The 25,460-nt window shown below is 38.2% G+C and overlaps 1 protein-coding gene across 1 annotated transcript; it reads right to left on the bottom strand.

Annotated features, from left to right (window-relative positions):
• Positions 1 to 10,531: 10,531 nt before the first annotated feature.
• On the bottom strand, positions 10,532 to 10,793 carry LOC129512488 (pancreatic progenitor cell differentiation and proliferation factor-like). The gene is given in 2 exon segments (XM_055329753.1): positions 10,532 to 10,623; positions 10,661 to 10,793. Coding segments are annotated over 2 exon segments (225 nt in total).
• Between the last annotated feature and the right edge of the window lie 14,667 nt (positions 10,794 to 25,460).

Here is a 25,460-nt window from a genome sequence, read left to right as displayed (position 1 = left end):
TCAATATCCAGCAAACAGACAGGAGAGACCCCACTGCTTCCTATATTTCACTGGCCAGAACTCAATTATGTGGTCTTAGTTAATTGCAAGACAGGGTAGGAAATGTGGTCTAGCTATGGGTATGTGTGACCAAGAGGATATATCTGTTTCTAGGTATGATTAACAGGCAGCATTGACTCTGCCACAATATCCTTGAGGTTCTGTTACCTTATCAATGAAATGAGGCCATTAATAGCATATTTTATATACCCTATTGTTATATGTGAATACTATAGTTTATATAAACAACATTTGAGTTCCTGGTATATTTTCTTATATTTGAAAAATGAGGATAATCTTATTTTCCTCCTCCTCTCTCTCTCTCTCGCTTCTTCCCCACCCCACCTTTCTTTAGAAAAATTAACTTTGGTTGTTCTCTTCAAATTAGTAAAGTTAGCATTTGGTTATCATATACTATGCATCCTATGATCAATGGCATGAGATAGTAGCTGCTTGTAACTCAATATTCAAATTTGCTTTTACCACTCTCTTGATGTCTCTCTTCCTTTAGGTATACTTAATCCAAAAAACTTGTTAATTTTTATCAAACTAACTAGGCTTTATATACTACAGCCTCCTGATATATGGGTATTAGAGACGAAGAAGGTCTTCCTGCTCTTGTCTAAGATCATTGGATTCTTGTCCTTATCAAAAATTATTATAGTCCTGGAATACAAACTGTCTATAATTGAATTCACCAAGACTTTTATTAATTTATAAGCCAAACACTGAAGATAATGATCATCCCCAGATCATCGCTCCAGATATGTCAGGCAGCTCCTGGTGATAGGCTGCAAGAAATTACTATCTTCTCCCAGGGTAGGTACCAACATGTCAAGCTCCTTAAACTAATACATCATGATAATCAGTGCTTTAAAAAAAAAAAAAAACACTGAGTGCTGCATAATGAAGACACAGAAACACTGGAAAGTCTCAGCGATGCTTCACCCTAATTGTCACACAACTGAAAGCCTGGGATCCCCCAACAGCTAGAACCTGCTGCTATGGAAACCTTAATGTTCCATCATCTGAGAGATTAAAAATTGAGGCTATTAATGGACTCGACAGTAGTTTGCATGTTTCATTAGTTAAAAATGCCATTATTCTAGGACTTAGGGAATTGGATTTTGGGGTGATGTTTTTTTATTCTGTATTAAAATGGTCCAGGCATAATTTGAATGGTATAACAAAAGAAAGGAAACAACTGAGGAGGAATTAGGACATTTCTGCAAATCAATCCTTCCTCCTCTCCCTGATCTTCCCTTGCTGGCTGATTGTTTAACTGAGTACAGGTGAGGTTTAGAGGATGCGCAGGAGAGAGAAGCCGATTTCAGCCTCCATTCAATTCCTGTGCAGGTTTTTTATGAAACCCAGGCTCCTTTGTTTGGGAGGCAGCATAATTAGAGCAGTGTTTGGAAAACCTAAGACCACAACCCATTACTGAGTCAGAAAATAAAACCAGGGAGTCTCAATCAACATTTATTAAAAACAAAATGAAAAAGGATAAAAAGAAAAATACTGAAAGGTCTTCCAATTGTTAGGATAAGTATTATCTTTAAAATTCTTTCTACTAGTTTACAGTGTAGTAGTGCTTTCTACTGTGAATCATGACCAAAAAATTTTGCAAAATATGGTCAGAGTGCATAATTAAGAGGCCAGGCTATGAAGCTAGACTGTCTGAATTTGAATCCTGATTTTACCACCTGCTGGCTATATAAACAAGTCATTTAACATCTCTGAGCATCCGTTTGCTTATCCATAATGCAGGAATAATAAAGTTGCTGTAAGAAGGAAATAATTAAAACAATACGAAGTACTTGGAATATGTCTAGTCCATAAAAAGTGCTCAAGTGAGAGTTAGCTATGGAAAAATGTCATTGATTACTTGGAGGAATTACATTTTTAGATCACTGAACATGTCTATCTTTTCATATTTATATTTGTAAAATAGGGCCAATTCTTGCCAGTTTAGAAAAGTATCATTATAAATTGTCCTGTTAAACTATACAGTACATCACATGACTTGCATTGCTCTTAAGACTACTGTGCGGGTTTTATTCCTTTCCTTTGATACCAGAATCATAATGGGTTCTACTGCATCATGAGGCCAATAGAGAACTGTTGTAAAGACAAATGCAAATATTAAGGCTCTTTTTTTCTAGGAAACAACAGAATTTTTAGCTCATTTCTCCTTAAAGGCTACATCACATCTGAATGGACCACTAGGGTACTATTTAGTGCTTCAAAACATTAATCCACTAAATGGTGCCTGAAAGGTTAATGCAGCTTCTGAAAATGACTGACCTGTTCCCAGAGGCCTGTCCTGGGAGACCAGGGTTCTCCAAGTCAGATATGGGGCATTGCTCTGGAGAAGCAGTCAGAGGAGAGCAGCATAAAGTCCGGGAGGCAAACACATGGCCTCTGTTGGTAATGATGCCTTGGGGATCTGAGTCTAGGGGTTGCCTTATTTCCTAAAAGTAAAAGATATCTAAACAGTTCCCAATGTCCTCTTTTAACTGATTGACACTTTGCTAAATGGAACTTACTGGGGACAGAAGTGTTATGAACACTAAAATGTGATGATAGTTTTGTGTGTTTGAAATTCTTTACCTTCACCCAATCACTAGCGCGGGGAGAGTTAACTGAAAAGGACACATAATTTCCATGGGTGTTGTGTCAGTATCAGTTGAAGGAACTGGGGCACAGAGAAATTGAAAGGGAGTTGGAAGGGGGTTTATTATTATAAATGATTTCATTTCCTGAACACTTACTAGGTACCCGGCCCTACAGGGAAAGCTTTGTACATATGAACTAATTGAATATCAGCCGTTGCTCTGTAATGTAGGAATTATTACTCCTATTTTCCAGATGAGGAAATTGAGGTTTTAAAAAATTGTTGGATAATTTACCAAAAGTTAGAATGCTGGTAACTACTCTAGCACCTGTGTGTCAATAGCTGATAAGAGACACCTTCAATCCATTGATTTCCATGCTTTTTCATTCCTCATCACCCATCTACCTGTAACCTCACTTCTCTCCTAAGATTCCAGGATACTTTTTAAAATTCACTGTCTTGCACAAGCCCTCACTCTTACCCATCTCTCCTCTAATTTTTCACCTGGGGAAACTCCAGCCTTGGTTAAACACAATCCTTTGCTTGCTCCACGGTGGTCTTCGAGCAGCCCTCCATCGTCCCACACATCCAGTTCTTCCACATGATAAATATATATTGATCTTACTCCACTATAGAGCCAGAATTCATTCCATTCTCTGGCTATCCATTGCTACCACCCGAGATTGAGCCACCATCATCTCTTGCCTAACTGCTGCCATAGGCTTTCAATAACCTCCTCGCTTCCACTCACACTCCCTACACTATTCCCCTGAAGAGCAGCCAGAACAGTCTTTACAAATATCATTCACTTCATGTCCTCCATGTGCTTCAAGCCCTCCAGGGGTTTGCCATTGAGTATTGGATAAAACCCAAAGCCCAACATGATCAAGCCCCTGTGTGCTTTTGGACCTCAGTTTAAATTATGCTCCCAGCCACTCACGATGCCCAAGTTCTGTGGGCCTTTTCCTTGTTCCTTGAATGCTCTGAACTTTCTCCTGCCCCAGAGCCTTTGCAATTGCTATTTGTTCCATCTGGCAGGCTCTTTTGCCAGCTCATCGCATACCTTCTTATCACTCAAGTCTAGGTTCAGATCTTACCTCCTCTGAGAAGCCTTCCCTGGACATCATGCTTAAGTTCCCTTCTATGTGACACTAGAGCCCGTGTTCTTTCTAGAACATCATGTTACCATTAAAATAATGTATTTGATGAGCTTCCCTTTAGGCACAATTTGCAATTAATTATTTCCATCTCTCTCCTCCACCCCTTTCTCAGTCCTAGCATCCCTGACATAACTACCCCCATGCTTAGCTAGTCAATATGTAAACCTCACAACTGTATTACTTGATATGGCCTGCTCTTAAGTATTAAGTGGTTGAGGGGAAAGGTGGGTTTTTAAAAAATTTCATTGGGGCAATGAAACTTAGTCATAGTGAAGAGAGACTTTGGCGAGAGGATGGAGGTGACTTAAGGAGGGTCTCACCATAAACACCCTTAAATAAATTTATGTGTCTCTACCACAGCAGTGGCTACCTACTTCTACTTACATGCTAATTCTTTCCAATCTATATACCCACATCCTTGTCTGAATCTAGCTGTACCTGATCCTACAACTGTATTTCTCATGTGAAAGTAACCAGACCAATTAAAGATTAATGCCCTATGTTACTTTCACTAACACAGATTCTAAAATACAAGAACTAACTGCTTCAGACCCAACATCAGGACACAGTTTTGATAATGTGTATCTAGTAGCTGCCAAACACCTGAATGAGTATTCTCCTCACATTAGTACACTGTGCCTTTTGAGTACAAAAAATTATTTAAGAACTAGGTAGGAAAAGTTTGTGACTTGACTTTTTTCTCTCCTGACTGCATCATGAGGCTGTGCCGCCTTGCCCCTGGTCATGCTTTCCAAAGGCTGCTTTATATATCTTTTGGGAAATAACCATTATGCATTATCATTTTCTTGGCATGGTTTTTATTTGCCAGGGAAGTTATTCAAAAGCTTCCACGCCCTACTCAGTGACCCAGATAGATAGGATACTATCGCCACCTGTGCAGTCCTCATTACCAAGACAGCAAAATAGAGGCATTGATTAGTAGTACAGATAGAGTGGCATTTTAAAATTATATTCCAAACATTTGAATCCTCTCATTTTAAAAATCCTTTAAAAAATTCCTCTATAGAAACTCCTAATAGACCCTATGGTGGCATTTATGCCAAGATCAACATGAAACTTAGCTGAAACAAAATCAGCTCTCGAGAAACAACAAAAATTGGGCAGGAAAAAGAACATTTACACTCTTATCTTTATTTTTTTTAAAGATTTTATTTATTTATTCATGAAAGACACAGAGAGAGAGAGGCAGAGACATAGGCAGAGGGTGAAGCAGGCTCCATGCAGGGAGTCTGATGTGAGACTCGATCCTGGAGCCCAGGATCACGCCCTGAACCCAGGGCAGGCACTCAACAGCTGAGCCACCCAGGCGTCCCTACACTCTTATCTTTAAACTAGAAGTATAATTAAATAATCTTGATGATGCTTCGATTCAGATTTAATAATGGATCTGAGTATGTGTTGTGTCCTGTGCTATTCACTTGCTGTCTCTCAGCTTCATGCTGCCCTTCTCTGCTCTGCTCTGTACAGCGGGGATGGTAGTCTGTGATCTACACTTTCCAGGCCCCCTTTCTGTTGGGTGTTGCCAATGGGAGGCATGGATGGGGAACCAGAAGGCTGAAGAGTGTAGAGATTTTGGTCTCGGGCACCAACTCCATGGCAGGGACTGGCAGTTGCTGGGGAGGAGAGAAAAACGAATGTGGGTTCCCCAGGAGCACATCTTTGTAGGTGTAACCAGTCCTGGCTGCAGTGGCACCCCTTAGTCAGGTCTGGGCCTAGTCATGGTGCTTTTAGTACAGGCAGTGGTGGCAACAGCTCTAGCAGCCAGGCAGCAAGTATGAGCCAGTGGGTGCCAGCCCCGGGCACTTCAGCAACCTCCTGGTCTCCAGATATCCTGACTCCTTCCTTTTCCTCTCTTCTAACCCTGCCAATCCCTTTGTAGTCAGTTCCCTCTGTTTGAAATCTGTTTGTTTTTTTTTATTGGATTCTGACTGATACATATGAACAAATTACTTAAATGCTTCTTACATTTTGTTTTTAATGGTCATCTAATGGGGCTTTCATTTAAACATTTGTAGTAGTAAATGATAATAATGATGGTTAACTTTTATTATTTACTGTGTGCTGGGTGCTGTTCTTAGCCCTCAGATCTTATTCAGTCCTCACAGTGACTCCTTGAGATACATATTATTTTTATACCCCTTTGATCCTGAGGACCATAAAGCTCAGAAAGGTCAAGTAGATTGTCAGTGCCCACTATCACCCAGTGGAGAGAGCCAGGATTTGATCTAGGACTACCTGACTTGATAGCCTGAATTCTTAATCATTATGGAATATTGCTCCTGGCCAGTCTACTTACAACCGAATGTACTTATCCATTGTAGACAATGAGGTCTTTGGTTAAACCACAGTCTTTTATGATGACTTTTGCAAATGTGCTCCTTGAAGTCACTTTAGAAGTTGGATATCTACAGGCAATGTAAAAAAATATATAAATACTAGTCACTTGTAGATTATAAGCTCCATGAGGCCAGAATGATTACCTGCCATATTCATCACTGTATCCCCAGCACCTGGGGTGGTTTTTGTCACATTTGAAGTTCTAATATGTTTACACAATAAATGTTCATTAATATGCAATAAATCATATATAAACTAAATCACATATACCATATATGGTAAATCAATGAATTGAAGCCTGCATGGGCTTGGATGTGGTTAATTTTTTGCAGTCAGACAACTTTTCTATTGCTAAATACTTCCTTTTGGAAAGAGATATAGGTAACAAGCAAATAAGGTTTTGAGTTCATTTTCTCAGCCAGAATACGACACAATCTAAACTCAGGAGAGTACATTTTCATAAATGCAAAAATATGGCCCAGGAACATCAGGGATGAAAAGTACAGAATTACTTTATGATGAATATTATAGTTAACGATTTCTTGTAAGTCCACAAGAGATGTATAAAAAAATGAAGGAGATTCAGCAATACTAAGATATAAGATAATTCTGGCAGATTATTAGGGTAGAAGAGGCAATAAAGAATGAACTTGACCCCCCTCCATTTCTTTGTGAATGAAAATGTAGAACATTGAGAGCGAACAGGTTCAACAAAGGCTTGAGCCTTTGCATGTTAGGTTCAGCAATATCATGAAAGAAAAAAGAAGATGACTTTGGGGAGTTACACACTGACACTACCATGGGAGGGAAATGAATGGGATACAGGCGGGGCTCTAAATGTGGTGTCCTATTGAGCTGGCCACCCAGCTTGAGCTGGTCAAGAATTCAGTTTCTGTTCTGAGGGCTTTGCTGACAAAGGCGTAAGTGTAGGTCCTAAGTAAGGGAAGTTTGTGCAATAGGCCTCTGTGAAAAAAAGTGGATGATATTATTTATTCTATGGATGAAAGTGGAGGGAATGTTTCAGATTATTGATGAGCATGAGTCCATCAAGGTTGCAATCCAAAATAATTAAATTGGAGGAAGTAGCATGTCAAAGTTGAGTAAGTGGGGTCAATCTGCCTCAGATACAAGCAAAAAGAAGTGCATTGTATATAGAGAAGGTAAAAACAATAACAAAACCATGAACGCTAACCTGTTATTGATTATCACTATGAGCCTGCAGTCTAAACACTTTCAATGGGAAAATACTCCTCCATGCAAAAACTTCTCGTAACTTAAGATCTAAATAAGTATAGCAGTTACTGTTGTGTTTTAAATATATACATGATATGTAATATATATAATATGCTTCAGATTTAAAAGACTTATTCCTCACTGAACATTGTATTCCACTTGAAAATTACTTTAGCAAACTGCCAGATGTGAAGGTTGTCCCTGACACCTAAGACAGCTACATTTATTTGTTTCAAGGGTAAGTTTGTGATGATTTAGAGTCATTGGGGTTCCCAACTGTCATAATTTGTACCTTCACATATTCCTGTTTAAACCATAGTTTAAACTGTGGGTTTTAAATAATAGTTGTAAACACAATGAAAGAGAACTTGATTTATTTCAATTCTGTCCTTTTAGGTGACTACTTGGAGTTTTTATTTGTGTTTAAGATTTTTAAGATTTTTAAATTTGCAGAGACTAAAGCTAAAAAATAGAAACTGTAATGTTAACCAATTATGAGAATCCAACATAGGTATGTTTTTCTTTTTTTTCCCCAAAAAGTATCTTGAGTAAATCAAGAACACAAGGACATAATCCATTATTTTATTCCTTTTTAGAAATGAATGTTAATCCATCCATCCATCAATTTATTCATTTCTAGTATGATTATGTTTATTAAGGTGAATAAAGAAAACAATTCAGTCTACATTTCTTGACATTATTTTTGTTTCATGTCATAGTTATTACCAAAATTAATTTTGTTGTATAGAGGAAAAAATGTTTTCTGTATATCAAATATGCTAGGGATGTCACTGGTGGGAAATATATGAATTGCTGTGAATACATGGCAAATCTTTCCAAATTGTTATTGCAAATGAAGCCCATGAGACCATGGGAAGACAAATACTATCAATTATGTCCATCCTGTGCTTGTTAACTGACTCCCATAATAGGGAAGAAGAGTAGTGCTGGCCTATGATTTGAACCTTCCTCCATGTCTCATGAAATTCTTAATGATTTATCCGTTTAAGACATTTTGGTGAATCCTTTAGGTTTCCTATGTGATTTATAGTATTTCATTCAGAGTGACTTTCTTCAAGTGGATATGATGTCTATTAGCAGTATATGCCTTTCCATTCTCAGAGCTAACAAGTTAAAGACAATTTGGTAAGGGTGTGCCATCAGTGAAGACTTTTTAGTTAGATATCAGTTAAGAGCCAGTAATATACTGGCTAATTATCTACACCTCCCGTTGCTAGGAAGAAAATGCTGAAGTGCAATAAAGAAAAAAGACTTCCTTTACTCAAGTAAACATTGGTATAGCAACCAATAAACTTCCTATTTACCTTCCCTTCAGGATTTAAATGTCCAGGTAATGTTTTGGTACTATATTGTGAAATAAAGCAAGGGTAATAAAAATGAATTTGTTGCATACAGTTTTTTCAAAAAACTGGAAAAATGTAGACACATCATATCTGGTATCTGAGTTAGAATTTGGCAAGTATGATGAGAATAGAGAGGTTTAACATAGAAATTAGAGCTTCCAGGAATGTAGGGAGAGCTGAATGGGTTCTTCTGGTCACCTGCTCATGCTGATCTCCTTATATACAAGTGACATGGTCGCATCGTGGGTTCTGTGATAAGTGATCAAATCTATAAGGATCACAGGACTCAGACCCATGGCATCTATCTCTTCAACAGGAAGAGACAAGCACTACCAGGTTATTAGAATAATCTAGCTGACACTCTCCTCCCTGGATACTGTTTGGGTAGTCAGTGCCACGACCTGACTCTGTGATTCTTCTTTCTCAAGCTTTCGTGGCTGACCAATACCTCTTTTAAGTGATACCATCTTTCCTTTAATGTACAGTCTTTAATCAGATGATCACCCTATTGTTTCTAGATTTTTACCCCCAGTAAAACTGTCTTGGCCATTCTGCATTAATTTTATAATTTCACACTCAGAGATAATATTTTCTGGCAACTTACTATCCCATACCAACTAGAGTGACCATAGGGAAGTTTGCCAATCAACTGAGGGTTTTATGAATCTCTCTTCAGTCCACTCACTTCTGAATTTATAGACAAGTATGAAGAATTGGAAAGGGTTCAGAGGAAAGCCATGAAGAAGATTAATGAATGTGAGAATGAAAATATGGAAAGATCAAAAGTACTGAGGGAGAGAAAACTGCATGTGAATTTAATAATAGTATCCAAAAATACTGGATTGTTAAACATAAGAGACCAAATTATTTTGCAGCATAAGGGAATTAGGCTTGACAGAAAGAAGAACTTCCTTATGGTGAGAAATGTGAGTGATGAATGGCTACCAAAAAAGGATTGAAATCTGCTCTGTAGAGTTTGAAAAATGATGTATTTTCACTTTTTATAGACTGTAGTCCTTTCTGAAGGCAGAGAAATGGGCCACATAACATTTCAATTTTTTTTTCCAGATCTGAGATTTATGTATTCACTTTCTCAGGAATAGGGTAATGAATCCTTCCACAGTTAAGTGAACCAAGAACCTAAGAACTTCAGGTGGTGATTCAAGCTAAATTACAAAGAAATTCCTTTTTGTGTGCACTGGCTTTAACTTCTTTTTAGCAAAAGAACTCTTCTGAGATACTGATAGACCACCACATACAAATGTGTACATGTGCCAAATCTGCATACAATTTCTAGGTATTCATGGACTCCCCACAACCTATTCAATGAGCCCTTTAAGGGTCAAGGGATCCAAGTTAGTAAATCTTTTTTCAGAGGAAATTTATTCTTTCTTTCTTCCTTTTTTTTTTTTTCCCCTGGCTGCTTGGAGTTTATTTTGTACTTGGTACAAGGCACAGGGTTACATGGTGTCAAGAAAGCTTGTGTGTGGCTTGGATAGTAATGAGAGGGGTTCCCTCAATTTCTTTTTTGGTATTTTGCTGTTTTGATATAAAAGAACCCTATTGCTTCTGTTTGCTGTAGCCTGCCTGGTCTATGGGGAGAGGAGGGGAGGGGAGAGGAGGGATGGGAGAGGACAGCACTCGTGAGCCTGGCACCTCCTGAAGCCTAGTGGTGGCCACTCAGGACTGGGGTCCAGTGTTGGCTTTGCCAGGCTACTCACCAGGCTCCTTCCTCATGGCCTCCAGAGCCATGTCACAAGTGATCATGCCACTGGAGGCTTGGGGACACTTGGAGCATTCTGGGGACTCCAACACTATAGCCTTTAACGAGAGAGTGGACTTCCCTCAAAAGAAGTTTGCCCATCAGTGACCTGGGTGGGCCCTAGAGAGACCTGGGTGGTGAGGGGTGGCTTCCCCAGGGTACTCTGAAGTTCTACAAGGGCTGTTAGTGGAAGTGGAACCCAGGTCGCACCAGTAAGAGTCATGGGTGACCATGAGCAAGCTGTGGGAGGGAAGTGCTGCCATGCTGTCACTTGTGGGCTGATGGAAACCTTGTCAGTGACCTCTTGTGGGCTTTGGTATATGATGGCTAGTGGTGGGGACCTGGATGCTAGGCCACAGAGGAGACTGCAGAAGGCCACTCCACCACTGAGGGGTGGGAAGAAGCTAGAGGAAATTTATTCTTATTTCAGACATGGCCAATCCCATTCTTATAGAAAATTTGTTCTGGGGACATCAGCCTTTGGCTCAGGTCATGATCCTAGGGTCTATGATGGAGCCCTACTGCAGGCTCTTTGTTCAGCAGGGAACCTGCTTCTCCCTCTCTACCTCCCGCTCTCCCTGCTTATATTCTCTTTCTCTCTCAAATAAATAAATAAAATCTTTAAAAAAACTGGAATAGTCTTGGTATCATGAATCACCTTCACACCACAGGAAATGTATGACTTGTATACCTCTTTTCTTTCTCATCTTCCCTTTTGTTCTCCCTATTCTTTTCTCTTCTTTTGAGTGTCACACATCCTTCCCTCATCTTCTCCCTTGGTCCTTCCTTTCTCTCAAGGTCTATAAGTTGCCCTCAGGGCATAAGGTAACAAAAAGATTGCCTATTAAAGCCCAGAATCTGATTAAATATGTTAAACAAAGATCACTTTAGTTGCCACCCACCCCCTGCCCCCACATTAGTGTGTCAAAGTCCTTAGTGTCATTTGTACTTTATAGCTACCTGTGAAGGAAGACCTCTTCATAAACACACACTTTAGAATCTGGAAGTGATGTACTCATGGAATTCTTCACTTAGAAAAATCTGGGAAGGGGTGCCTGGCTGGGTTGGTGGGTGGAGCATGCAACTTTTGATCTGGGGTTTTGGGTTCCAGCCCCACCTTGGTTTAGAGATTATCTAAAAATAAAATCTTAAAAAGAAAAAAAAAAGAGAGAGAGAGAGAGAAATATCTGCAGTTTTCTCTTTTGGTTGGGGTCAGAGACACTTAGAGAAAGCAAATTTCTCTAAGCTCGCCACAAAATTGGAATCAAGTTCCCTTAGAAAAGGTTTACATGAAAAGCCAAGGGGAGATTAGGGTAAGACTCACACTTTATCCCTAACACTTTTTTTCCTGCCCTTTCTGGGAATGAAATTATGTGAGAAATCAATTTGCCTCCTTATGTTACTTTGCAGAATTTCCACTTCTGTGCAGCCCTTTCTCCTTTGCTGGTTCCTCTTTGAGGAACTGTTATGAAGGACATTTTCCTGCATTTCAAGGACAACACATTCATTAAATACTTAATCGAGTGTTTGTTCATGGAACTCACCTTCCCCAATTTTGTAGCATTCTAGTGTTTGTAGGCCAAAGATGCCCTCACTGGGATTCAGTTTGAGGAAAATCTTTCCATAAAATAAACCCTCTGTAAGTCTGAGTATTTATATAGAAGATCTAGAAGAGGAAATAATACCAGTAGACATATTTGGAAGATTTTCTCCTACTTTTAACTTAAAAACATCACCAGAAAGTAGTCAAAAATTTAAATTTTAATTTGAAGGCTTGACCAAGTTTCTGCTTGAAAGCACAAAAAACGAAGAAAAATAAGCTATCCTTTTCTTTTAAGCAACAAGCTTGATTTACAAAGGAATCTTTCGCTAACAGGTACTCCAGTAATTTTAGTCTAAAGATGGCAAAGTCAAGAGAATGGCATTTCTTACTACCAAGTACTACATATTAAGATGTTGTGCTACTTTTAAAAATTATTTTTTTAATTGAGGTATAATTGACATATAACATTATATTAGTTTCAGGCATATAACATAATGAATGATTGGATACACATTGTGAACACATTGTGAAATGATTAGCACAATAAGTCTAGTTAGCATTCATCACCATACAATCATATTACATTTTTAAGATGAGTATCAGGTTGATTAGGGCCTGACCTATTTTAGTTGTTAAGTATTTTCTGTATCACACTGTGTTAAGGACAAGATGAATTCCATAGCTCACTGTTTTTCCCTTCTAGGTTGGGCAACAGGGGAATCCAGAATTTACTATGTGGTTTCCCTTATCCCTATGCAGAACCTTGAGGCATGCATTTCTGTGAACTAACTCTCTTGGGCTTTTCTTTTTCTTCCTTTCACTTTGCTCTGATTTCTCTACCTTTAGAAAAAAAAATCTCATTGTCCTACTTGTAAGTACATAAACTACCTGAGATCTATTTTGTAGTAAGCTAGGACATTAAATAAATAACACAGATAATTTTACGATAATAATCTTGAAACTTAAAATTCAAGAGGAAGTCAACACCTTTGAAAAATGAGTGAGTTGACAAGTTCTATTTCAGAAAATGTTTGTGATTCAGGGCAGCCCCGGTGGCGCAGCTGTTTGGCGCCTCCTGCAGCCTGGGGTGTGATCCTGGAGACCCAGGATCCAGTCCCACATCGGGCTCCCTGCGTGGAGCCTGCTTCTCCCTGTCTGTGTCTCTGCCCCCCTCTCTGTGTGTCTATGAATAAAAAAAATAAAATCTTTAAAAAAAAAAGTTTGTGATTCAAAGTAAATTGGACCAACCTGAAGTTTCTGCATAGCTCCCCAGAATGAAACCCACAGCAATGATATACTCTTAAATAAAAAATATTCTTTCCAAAAAAAAAATATTCTTCCAAGTCCAGATTTATGTCATACCACCAGGTATGTTTGGCAGAACATCATCTATAAGTAGTTATACAGAATTTTTAACACAAAATCCTAAGTTTTCCCATTTCTTAGGATTTGGGGTCTGAATCGTCTGTAAAATATGGAAGCCATATTGTGGATCTTAAATATTTTTCCATGGATCTTGGTCATGGAAGAATTCTTTTTGGTAGCACTTAAGTATCCCTGTTGCCATTTCTGGTAGAACTCTCCAGTTTCTAGAGCCACTACTGTTTTTGTGGAAAGGCTGTATAATCCCCTGGAGAACAGTGGAGTGGTTGAGTAGGGAGGCTGGCTATGCAGCTGTGGTACAAGGCACACTACAGTTTAGGAATGAGTGCACCTATTTGTTGTAAAAGAATAATTTGGGGGGATCCCTGGGTGGCGCAGCGGTTTGGCGCCTGCCTTTGGCCCAGGGCGCGATCCTGGAGACCCGGGATCGAATCCCACATCGGGGTACCGGTGCATGGAGCCTGCTTCTCCCTCTGCCTGTGTCTCTGCCTCTCTCTCTTTCTCTCTGTGACTATCATAAATAAATAAATAAATAAATAAATAAATAAATAAATAAATAAATTTTTAAAAAAAAAGAATAATTTGGGAGAAGAGGGAATTTTTACTGAATAAGGTATGCAGGAATTCTAAGCACGGCACTTTTTTTCTACTGTCAACACTTGGCTGCTTATTTATGTGTTTTTTTTTTTTTTTTAGCTTAAACAATTTTCAACTTCGAATTTCTCCTTACAATCTGCGAATCAAGGAAATGACTCTTTTTTACAGTCACTTAGCTTTCCTTTGGCAGATATCATGGTATACCAGAAAGGGACAAAGGAGAGGGAGAGTAAAGAGTTGAACGGAATCGCCCAAGAGGTAGAAATGAACAAAGAAACTGGGTTTCTTGCATTGGCCCCTGGGTGACAGAAGAACTTTTACTTCTTGAGAATCCAGCATTTTAAGGGATTCCTTAGATTATGGTTAAAGCAATTATAAGTTTGGAGCCTGGTTAAGCTAAAAATAAGCCCTCTACTAAAAGACAATCTTTTCCAGTTTCTGAAATCTTTTGGTAGAATCTTAGAAATACTTTTTCCCATTATGTTCTGTCTTTTCCTTTAAAGAAGACATTAAATGAACTGAGTTCTGGAAAATATGAGGTACCAAATAAGATCACAAAGAGAGGTAACCTAAGGCTCCATCTAGATAAGAAAAATGAATAACTATGTCTTGCCCTTTTCCTGATGGATGCTGAGCATCCGCAGTTAACTCTTGTTATGTGCTGGTCATAAGACAGCAGTGTAGGGAAATGAAGCAGTAGTGCAGGAATCAGGGAAGCCTGTTGGGCTTGAAGAATTATGACAGGAGGACTGTGTTTGGGAGCTCTGACATTAGACAAATTCAAGATTATATGGGGCAGTTACTTCCCCTCTGTCTCTACTTTCCAATATGTAAGCATGTCCTAATCTGTAAACAGCAGAAAGATGCCATTAAATTCAGTTAAAAAATATTGTGTGAAAAGTGCTCTGGCTGCGTATCTGGCACATAATCATGCTCAACAAATGGTGACCATTATTAGTGTTTATAATTACAAAACCTACTTTTTTGAGAATGTAAGATGTCCTTTTTGTGTGCCTGAATTTCAAACGTATATTGGAAATAATTAATTATGCCATCCATTTTTACTTCCTTAGAAGGGAGATGCCATCCATTCAATATGCAGTTTTACTAATTTAAAATTATTTGCTAGAAGGTTAAACATAATGTTTTGCAATCCAGAACTACTGACTACATTAAAAGCAAAAGATGGAGCACTAGCTTCACCCATAGTGAATACTATGAGAGTGAGAAATCTGGATTTTATTTATTTGCTTAATCCTAGAATGCATAAATGTAGTTTCAGAATTACCTATCATCTGCGAAACCAAATTTAATAAAGAAAATGCAAATATTTGTATCTTTTTTCTTTAGCCTTACATACCTAGTAAATTATTTTTCAAAGTTACTTAGGTTAGTTTATTTATTATTTATTTATTTATTTATTTATTATTTATTTATTTATTTATTCATGAGAGACACAGAGAGAGAGAGGCAGAGACACAGGCAGAGGGAGAAGCAGGCTCCGTGCAGGACCCTGATGTGGGACTCGATCCCAGGTATCCAGGATCATGCCCTGGGCCAAAGGCAGATGTTCAACTGCTGAGCCACCCAGGAGTCCTGGTTAGTTCTTTTCTTCACCAACTTCTACAGTGTGATTATTTATTCATTGGTAATACAGTTAGGTTAACTCTATTTGAATTTCATTTTAGGTTCCCTCTGTGCCCTGGTTAATTTTCATTGTTTAATTTGTTTTCAGCTATGTGAAATGTTACCACGGTTCTAAAACTCAGAGATACAGAAAAGTTATATTTTCCTTAATCTTTCTACCTAATTCCCACCTAGACACTGTGGATAACCATTCCCATGCATGTTTCTGGTTTGTTCTTCCTATATTTCTTTTGTATACTTTCTTATTTTCTCACATTTCTTAATGAAGATAACACACTATAATCTCTTGCACTTTGTTTCTTGTAATTAGCAATATATCCTGGAAATCATTCCCTATCCATTCATAGTGATTGTTCTTATTCTTCTTTATCTTGATGCAAATTACTTCATTGTGTGGATATGTCACAGTTTATTCAAACATTCTCTTATGTATGGGTATGTGCATATGTAACTTCGTTATATAGTACCAAATTCCCCATCTAGAAGATTTGCGTTCCTAGCAATGTAAGAGAATGTCTCTTTCCTCATAGCCTGGTCAATACAATGTGGTGTGTTACTTCTGGATTTTCTCCAGTCTGATAGGTGAGAAATGGTAACTCAGTGTTGCTAGAATTTGTACTTTTTAGTTGTAAGTGAATTTAAACATCTTTACGTATGTTTAGGGGTCATTTGTGTATTTTGTGTGTGTGTGTAAATTGTCTATTCATATCTTTTTACCATTTTCTATTAGGTTTTGGTCCTTAGTCCCAGTTTTGTTTTCCTTAGTCCCAGTTTTTAATAGTTCTTATATAGTGGGGATTTTAGCTTTTTATTTGGGGTATTTGTTATAAATATTTCCTCCAGTTAGTTGCCTTTTAACTTCATGGTATTTACCGTGTAATTAAATTTTTTTCACGTCATCAGATTTACCAGTAGTTCTGTTTACTGGCTTCAGATTTTGAATCCTAGTCAGAAAAGACTTTTCCTACATTGAAGTTAAAGAGGAATTTACTCATGTTTTTTTCCCCCCCAATACTTTTATGGTTTCATATATTATGTTAAAATTCCTGATATATTTGGAGTTTACTCTGTGTATGGAGTGAGGTATGGACCTAATTTTATCTTTTGCCAAATGGCTACCATTTATTAAAAAGCCAATCTTGGGCAGGCCCGGTGGTGCAGCGATTTGGCACCGCCTGCCGCCCAGGGCATGATCCTGGAGACCCAGGATTGAGTCCCACGTCGGGCTCCCTGCATGGAGCCTGCTTCTCCCTGCCTGTGTCTCTGCCTCTCTCTCTCTCTCTCTCTCTGTCGCTCATGAATAAATAAATAAAATCTTTAAAAAAAAAACTTAAAAAATATAAAATAAAAAGTCAATCTTAAAAAATAATAAAATAATATAAAAAGTCAATCTTTGCCCCATTAATTCAAGATGCACTTTTATCATACTCTAAACTTTCATATCTTTGAATCCATTCCCATTCTTTTTCTTTGGTCTACCTGTCTGTTCATGAGTTAGTAGCACAATGTTTAAATCATAGGAGTTTTATCATATGGTGTGCTTTAGGTAGAGCTAGTTCTTCAGAGTTTTCTTTTTCAGTGCTTTCCTGATTACTCTTACATGTTTGTTTTCCACATGAACTTTCCTATCATCTTACCTAACTTCATTAAAAAAGAAACTTGTTGGTATTTTATTGGGATTGTTGTAAACTTATCCATTAACTTGGGAAGAGCTGATATCTTTATAATGTTGAGTCATTCTATTCAAGAACAGGGAGGTCTATGCATTTGTTCTACTTTGGTTCTATCAGAAGAATGCTATTAATATTTTAATCTAAAGAAGACATTGATAATGAAAGATTCAGGGCCCAAGGAGTCACTAGGCACCACTATCAAACATGATGTGATGGCCATTTCCTCCTTCGTATTATCCATTCAACTAATATGTACTGAGCATTTACCTCCAGATGGTGGACTTTACGCTAGGTCCTGTGGATACAAAAGTAAAACACCTGGTCCTGCCCAGGAGGCACTCACAGTCTAATGGGAAAGACAGGTTATTAAATTGATGGTAGCAATTACTTTTCCTTTCTGAAGATACCCAAGTCCTTTCACTGAGGAGAACTAGATTCAGTGTCCATGAGACATCAAGGGGATGTTGAAATTGGTTTTATGAAACCTAGATGGAAATTTGTTTCTCAATTTTATTTATGCATTCAATAGCTTTTGCCTATAACTGCATCTTAGAAGATAATTTAAAAGTCTAATTGTAATGTGATGAAGACCTTCTTGTTCATGCATGTGTATCTAGTGAGATATCATGTGGAATGTTGAAATTAGTTGACTCCAGCAGCAGCTGGTACACAGCAAGCTTCTCTTCTCAAATCACTTTATTTTCCCATGGTCATTAATAATTTGCTTAAAAAGGAAGCAAATCCTTAGACTTTTATTACTCTCCCCTGATTTTTCTACCAGTGCTTGCAATTTAACATTTGGCTAGCACTTTTGTGGAGGTAATAGCAACATTGGATATCATGTTTACATGCTTTTAACAAAATAGAGTTTCTCCCTAGGCTGAGCTAATAATCACTTCAAAACTTTCTTACTGACTCCTTCAAGATTAATTCAATCTTATTTTAACTCCATGGAAAATCAAGCAGAATCTTGATCAAGTGTGATCCTGTTGGAAATTAATTAACCCTTTCAGGATGGTCAGTGTTCCCGGAAAAGAGACTATACTTTCTGAGCTGTTTCTGGCCAGATATCTAGTATAAAATTCTCAGTCTCACATTCTCTTGTTAGGGAACAATTCTAGGTTTCAAAATGGACATAAGATAATGATAGGATGTGGATGTGGATAGGATGTGCTTCTAACTGCTGAATTAGAGGTGGCAATTGTTGATACTAGGGAAAGGGGATGTGGTGGGAGAAGGGAAGTAACCCTAGGCTTTTCCATTTTTTTCTCATCATGGCTTGACAGTAAAAGGAGACATGTTCACTATAGGTTTTCAAAAAACAAAGACTGTTTCTTCAGGAAAACCTAAGAGTCCTAGAGGGAAAGGGATAGAGGCCTTTCAGAAGAAGCAGGCAGGGGATCCCTGGGTGGCGCAGCGGTTTGGCGCCTGCCTTTGGCCCAGGGCGCAATCCTGGAGACCCGGGATCGAATCCCACGTCGGGCTCCCAGTGCATGGAGCCTGCTTCTCCCTCTGCCTGTGTCTCTGCCTCTCTCTCTCTCTCTCTCTCTCTCTCTCTCTCTCTGTGACTATCATAAATAAATTAATTAAAAAAAAAAAAAGAAGCAGGCAGCTATTATTCAAACATAAGCTGAAAATAACCTTACATGGAATTTGCTCAAGTAACTCCTAGAATTTTATTAGTGGGTTCTGTTTTCTTTTTCTTATTAATTTTATCCCTCTTGTATTCTGCACAGCATTGTAGTCATTCAGTTACACCCATTCATTCCCCATCCTCCATACCTACCCCGACCAAGGAGTCTCCAACTCCTTTCTCCTTCACTTGCACCTTTGCTCTATCATGTCATTTTGGAGTGGTACTATGGGAGAACTACATGGTCTCTAAGGCTATGTGGTTCATCATCATCCTCAACAACCTTCATAGCTGTTCTTGATGCTTATCCCCATTTGCCCAAGAACATGTTATATCCAGAGATCACCTAAGTCACTGGTCAAATTAATTGATATCATAAGATTTCCTCCAGTCATTCTTCCATCAAATGAGAGTATTCCAAAGTAATAGGCAACACTTATATAATGACACAATTTATGATCAGAAAATTTCAAAAACTAGGAAAGTGAAGGCTACTGTGCCAAAAGATGATTAAATACTGGCTGACAAGCTGGGAAATGTGAAATATGGAATGAAATAGGAATTTTCCCATTTAGTCTTCTTATAATTATATAAGATTAGAACATCTTTGATCTTTTTTCCTTTCTTGGAATCTTTTTTATTCAGAGTGCTCAACGAGGTGCTAGCAGGAGATGGAGGCATTCCATGGTGGCTTCCTACTGGTAACTGCTCTCTCTTTCATTTCTGCCAGTGTGGACAGAACATTCCCCCCATCCCATGTGAATCTTCTAGTAAAAACAGGGATTTCTTACCACTATTTAGAGGTCAGCCTCTCAGCTGACCTAGAGGTAGTATTTAAATCTCATCCAATGCAACCACATCCATCAATGCACTTCATATATCAACTTCTGCTCCTTAGATGCCTTAGCCTCTTCATACCTGGCCACTTCCATTTCATTACATATTAAGATTCAGCAGAGTAAGTTATTAAAAGGAGCATTTCCAGATTTATTTGCTATATCACTGCTCCTTTCCCTTCAGTGGTTTTAGTTTTGTTCATTTTAAAAATGTCATGCAGAGAAAACAGAGGGATTATTTATAAATTGATTAAATGAATTGTTAATGATAAATATTGCCTCCACGCCCTCCCTCCCACCCTTAACTTCCCCCAGAAACTCAGAGTTTGGGTTCTATCATGTTTGGAGTAAAAAATAGAACTATGTAGTAATTATAACTACTTGGTACTTAGTGGTTCATTGTCTTCCATGGATTTGGAAGTTACTATACCTAGAGTCTTAGAATAAGCTTACTCTGATTTAATTATTGTAATTCAGGACCAGCCATGCTTCTAACCAACAGCTCTGCCCACATACGCATACCAGTTCTAGCCCAGAGAGAGGTGGAGAGAGCAGTTAGAAGGCAGGAGAGAGACCCCACTGTGAAATGAACACTTTGTTGCTAAGAGAAAAAAACTACTTCAAATTTTTTCTTGACCCACTTTCTCTCCTATTGGGACTCCAATTATATTTGTCTGATATTATCTCACAGTTATAGATATTCTGATTTAAAAACATTTTTTTCCTTTTTATTTCAGTTTGGATAATTTTTTTTAAAGATTTATTTATTTATTTAATTGAGAGCGAGCAAGTGAGCGAGACAGAGAGAGAGAGAGAGAGAGAGTGTGTGTGTGTGTGTGTGTGTGTGTGTGTGTGTGAGTAGGGTGGAGGAGTAAAGGGAGAGAGAGAATCTTGAGTATACTTGAGAGCAGAGCTCAATATGAAGCTCAGTCTCATCACCCTGAGATCATGACCTAAGCTAAAACCAAAAGTCGGACATGCAACCCAGGTGTCCTTGATTTGAGTAATTTTTATTGGCTTGTTCGAAATTCTCTCATCCTTTTTTCTGCAATATCCAATCTGCTGGTAACCCATTTAATAAATTTTGACTTCAGATATTGCACTTTTAAGTTTTAGGATTTCTGTTTGGTTATTTTATACTGTTTACATTCTTCACAGAAAATTAAGAGAAAATTCCATTTGTTTACCCACAATATACGTTTTCTTGTAAATTCTTTGACAAATTTATAACATTTATTTTAAAGTTCCTGTCTAATTTCAGTAACAAGGTTATCTCTGAGTCTATTTCTATGTCATCCAAATTTTATTTTACCACATTTTTCTGCTTCCTCAGATTTTTGAGAGAGAGGAAGAGAGAGAATGCAAGAGGGAGAGCAAGCACAAGTGTGAGCCAGAGAGATTTCCAAGCATTGTGAATGAAAGAACACTGGAGTGTTTTGATCTTGAGCCGGGAGGGGTTGACTGCACTTTCAGATATATTGGATTGACTTTTGGCCCTGAAGTCCAATCACTGTGTAAATGCCCAGGACCATGTGATTGCCCTTTCCTCATCAGCCCAGTCATCCAAAAAAGGACTGCCTATTTCCCCACAGTCTTCCTAGATCTGAGAGCTCATTTGGGCTCTGGATCCAGGTATGGAAGCTGCTGCCATTCTCTGCTCACCTGTGATGGGCTCATTTCTCTCTGGAATATAGTTTATCAAGGCTTCTTTGCTGTCAGTATTTTCACTATAAGGCTCCTTTGCTGTCAGTATTTTCACTAGCTTCATAGAGAAGTATGGTTTTTAGTTTGGCTCTTTTCTTGTAATTACTATCAAAGCAAAGGTTTTTTGCATCCTTCTATAACCTAACTGGAAGCAGTTAGGTACTTCTTTAATTCAACATTTATATGCCCTCGTAAAGGTCACAGGAGAGTAAGGAATATCCATGAAGTCCCCAGAGAATTTCTATGGCATCAATGACTTCCATTACAAAGTATAAAAAAGATGGAGAATGAAATTTTTTTGAGACGATATCATCTATAATTATCTTTTCCAAATGAAATGACTGAGAGAAATGCAGAGAAAGGAATGAATAAGCATAGGATCATTTAGGGCTCCACATCACAAAATCAGAGAGTGTAAAGAAACTGTACCATTATAATCAGAGTATTTTAGGAATGCCTAGTGGCTCAGTGGCTGAGCATCTGCCTTTGGCTCAGGTCATGATCCTGGGATCCTGGATTGAGTCCCACATCAAGCTCCCTACAGGGAGACTGCTTCTCTCTCTGCCTATGTCTCTGCCTCTCTCTCTCTCTTATGAATAAATGAATAAAATCTTTTTTAAAAAAATCACAGTGTTTTTGAGCTAGTAGAAAACCTTAGGTGGTCTAAAGTCCAAACTCCTTACTTACAGACAGCAATGTATTTTTGGGTTCACTTGATAGACTGAATGTTTGCTTTACTTTTTCCGATGTGCTGGACAACCTGTAACTAGACATCAGTATTTCTCCCTCAGACCTATAATGGAGGTCAGTCCTTCCTTTGTTATTTCTCATAATCAAAAAACACAGGAAGCATGTCTCTTTTCCTGAGCTCTAAATTTGAAGTCTTTTCTTTTTTTTTTTTTTGTAAAACACCAAACTTAGACCTTATACCTCAGGGAAAAATTATACCATCTCTGCATAATGGAGAGCAAGTTTTGGTAGGTGGTGGTATCATCTTTTGACAAAAGATAACACTTCAACTTAGTTTATCTGAGGTAGGGCAGGTCTGAAGGCTCAAGGACATTTTGCAATGTATGTGCATCCTTCAAGATATGTAGGATATCATAGTAAAGTATGTTAATTAAGAATAGACCTCAAACCCTTTAATACTGATTCACAGGCTCAGTGATGAAAAATTAATGCTTTGGGCATGTAAAAACTAAAATTAGAACTCAGAGTAGTTGAACTATTTATCCATAGTCTAAAAGGAATGATGTCTCCAGTAATTCTTGTCAGGATATAGTCAACTACTTAGTTTGGTTTTCAGTCTGAGCTGAGGTTTGTAACCTTTCTTTCTTAGGAGGTGTTTCTCAAAAGTTCTAGGAAAAGGTTTTTGAGAGTCATCTTTGTGCTCCAACAAGAGATCAATAGTCATTTCCTAAGGGAATTTCATAGTTCCAAACAGCTTAAATAATTCAACCAGAAATAGTCAAAGAAAAGAAAAAGTGTATCAACGATAAATACCCTGTTGAGTCAACATAGAATATAAGAGAAACAGAGAACTTGGGAGGTGTGCATATCTTTAGGGAGGAAAAGAGTAAAGTTTGTGGTTGATAGAACAGCATGATCTATGATTGGATACATCAACTGTGATATGGAAAATCTTTCTTTCAGAAAATAAACTGTTTTGAATATAGCCAGTGTATTCTTTGGAATTTATGGCACTACCATAAACCAAACATCTGTGAACATTCTTCCTCAGTCTCCCACAGAAAAGGTAATTTCATGATTGTAAGAACTTTAAAAATAGAGATTAAGCTCTACTAGCTTTAGAGTAGCTCACAATGGAGATGATTTGGAAAAGACTTAAAAATAATTTTGATTGCTACCTCCAACCTTTTCCAAGATTCTTAAGGGCCATTTGTAATTTGCTGACAAAAATGCATTAAGTGCAGAAATTTTGTTTGCAAATTGTGCCCTCTTATTTGGACTTGGTTATGATTCCTTTTATTTGATATTTTATTTTGCCTTATTTGTTGTGATTATTTTAATTTTAAGAAGATAGTCTTACCTTCCCTTCTAGGGGTGAGTATTCCAGAGAGCATTGTCCATAAGGCAAAAAGTGGAAAATGGGAAGAATTATGACAGTGAGATTTGCATTTCAGTGACTTGAGGCACACAAGGAAGAGGAGAAATAGCCCCTCACTTCTTGCTACCCCTGACTGCCAATGCCCTCAATGATCAAACTCAGCCAGAAAACATATGGTATAGAGGCCTTTGAAATGCAATCTACAGGGATCGGCTTTTATCCCTACCTCCCTAGAACAGAGCAGTGAGAGAAGGCAAAGAATGATTTAAAAAAAAAAAAAAAACATGCCCATGTTCAACTCAAAGCCCAAATCATAAAAGATCTTATCATTGAATGGCAATATGGCATTCATAGTAACAGTTCAATATCGCTCAGCTGGCATTAGCCAAATCTCTTGCTATCCACTCACTTCATTTCCAATATTATGGAGGGTTTATTTAAAATGGGAAGATTTACTTACAAACAAGGGTTTTCCAGAAGGATTTAAGGAAAGATCATTAGAGATTACTTAGTTATTTATTAGAATAAATTCAAAGTTAATTTAGAATTTTAGTTGGTGTGGCACACAGATAATTGGTTGCATTGTTTATACACAAATCTTTCTTTTTACCTTAAATGGCCATGTATACTATATTCTGATATATATAGGGCACAAAATCAGATCCTGTAGAATAGTCAGGCACAATACAGGCAGTATCAGATTTATACATCGAATCCCAGCATGTGATTGGAGAAAAAAGTCAGACTGGACTTGTAGGGTGAAGGAACCGGGGGTTCTGTAATACACAGTAAACACACATCTGATTTGAAGAACAGCTGCAGCATCTGCTACACTGGCCACAGTGCCTCTGAGGTGGCGAAGCTATTTGATATTGAACAATCTAGGCCTGCACCATGTAGGGATCATCAGCATCGGGATGCAGCTGCAGGGGTTTGTGAGCCATTCCTGTCTGTAACTTTAGGAAACTGATGTTTCTCCTAGGTCATTGCAATATTACTACTTAAGTAATAACAGATCAGAAAATAAGGACAGTATTCACAACCTCTAGCTAAAATCCTATTGTGGTCTAGACAGCGGAGTGGCATACCATTAGAAAACGTCAGAACTGCAGCTCTTTTTGGATCCCCAAAGCATATGTGCATTCTCCTTCAAAGGTGCCTCTTCCTTGGGGAGTCAAAGTCACCTTCACAGCATCTGAGATTCCATTCATCCCAAAATGCAAGGGATGCTAAGGAAGATAGCATTTTTTATTCCATTAAGACCCTTACTCATGGTGGAAATTGGATGTACCCGCCTAGGTGTCTTCATTATACTTTATGCCGAATCTGCCACAGACAGTCCAATGGCCCAGGATGTGCAATCTTTCAGTTAGATCACCTCATAGGCAAGGCCAACCACCTGTTTGTGAGCCACTCTCCGCTGTTCCTCATCTGCATCAGCACCTAAGCTAGGGTGCAGATTCAGGGAGACACCCACAACATTTACTTTGCTCCCTCCAAGCAGGTTAAAGTCTCCATGCTCCCTCAGGACCCACCCATGGCAGCTCAGTGGGCAAACTCCCAGCCCTTCCCGCATTAGGTAATGGAATGAGGCTGGATCCAGATTGTAACCACATCTAGTAACATGGTTTTGGGGACAGCCACTTATCTTCCAAGCTTCACAGGTCAAGATATCCACTGGATTGGAAACAATAAGCAAATTGCAGTTTGGGCTGTTTTTTTGTTTGGTTGGTTTTTTGTTTTTGTTTTTGTTTTTTTACAATATTAGGAATGATGATTTTAAAGACGTTCATATTAGGCTGGACCAAATTAAGACAGCTTTGTCCCTCTTGCTGATGTGCCCCAG

The sequence above is a fragment of the Nyctereutes procyonoides genome, unplaced genomic scaffold (assembly GCF_905146905.1).
Source record: "Nyctereutes procyonoides isolate TBG_1078 unplaced genomic scaffold, NYPRO_anot_genome, whole genome shotgun sequence".
Classification (NCBI taxonomy): domain Eukaryota; kingdom Metazoa; phylum Chordata; class Mammalia; order Carnivora; family Canidae; genus Nyctereutes; species Nyctereutes procyonoides.
Note: the sequence above shows the minus strand (reverse complement) of the source record. Positions and strands in the feature narration are given on the sequence as shown.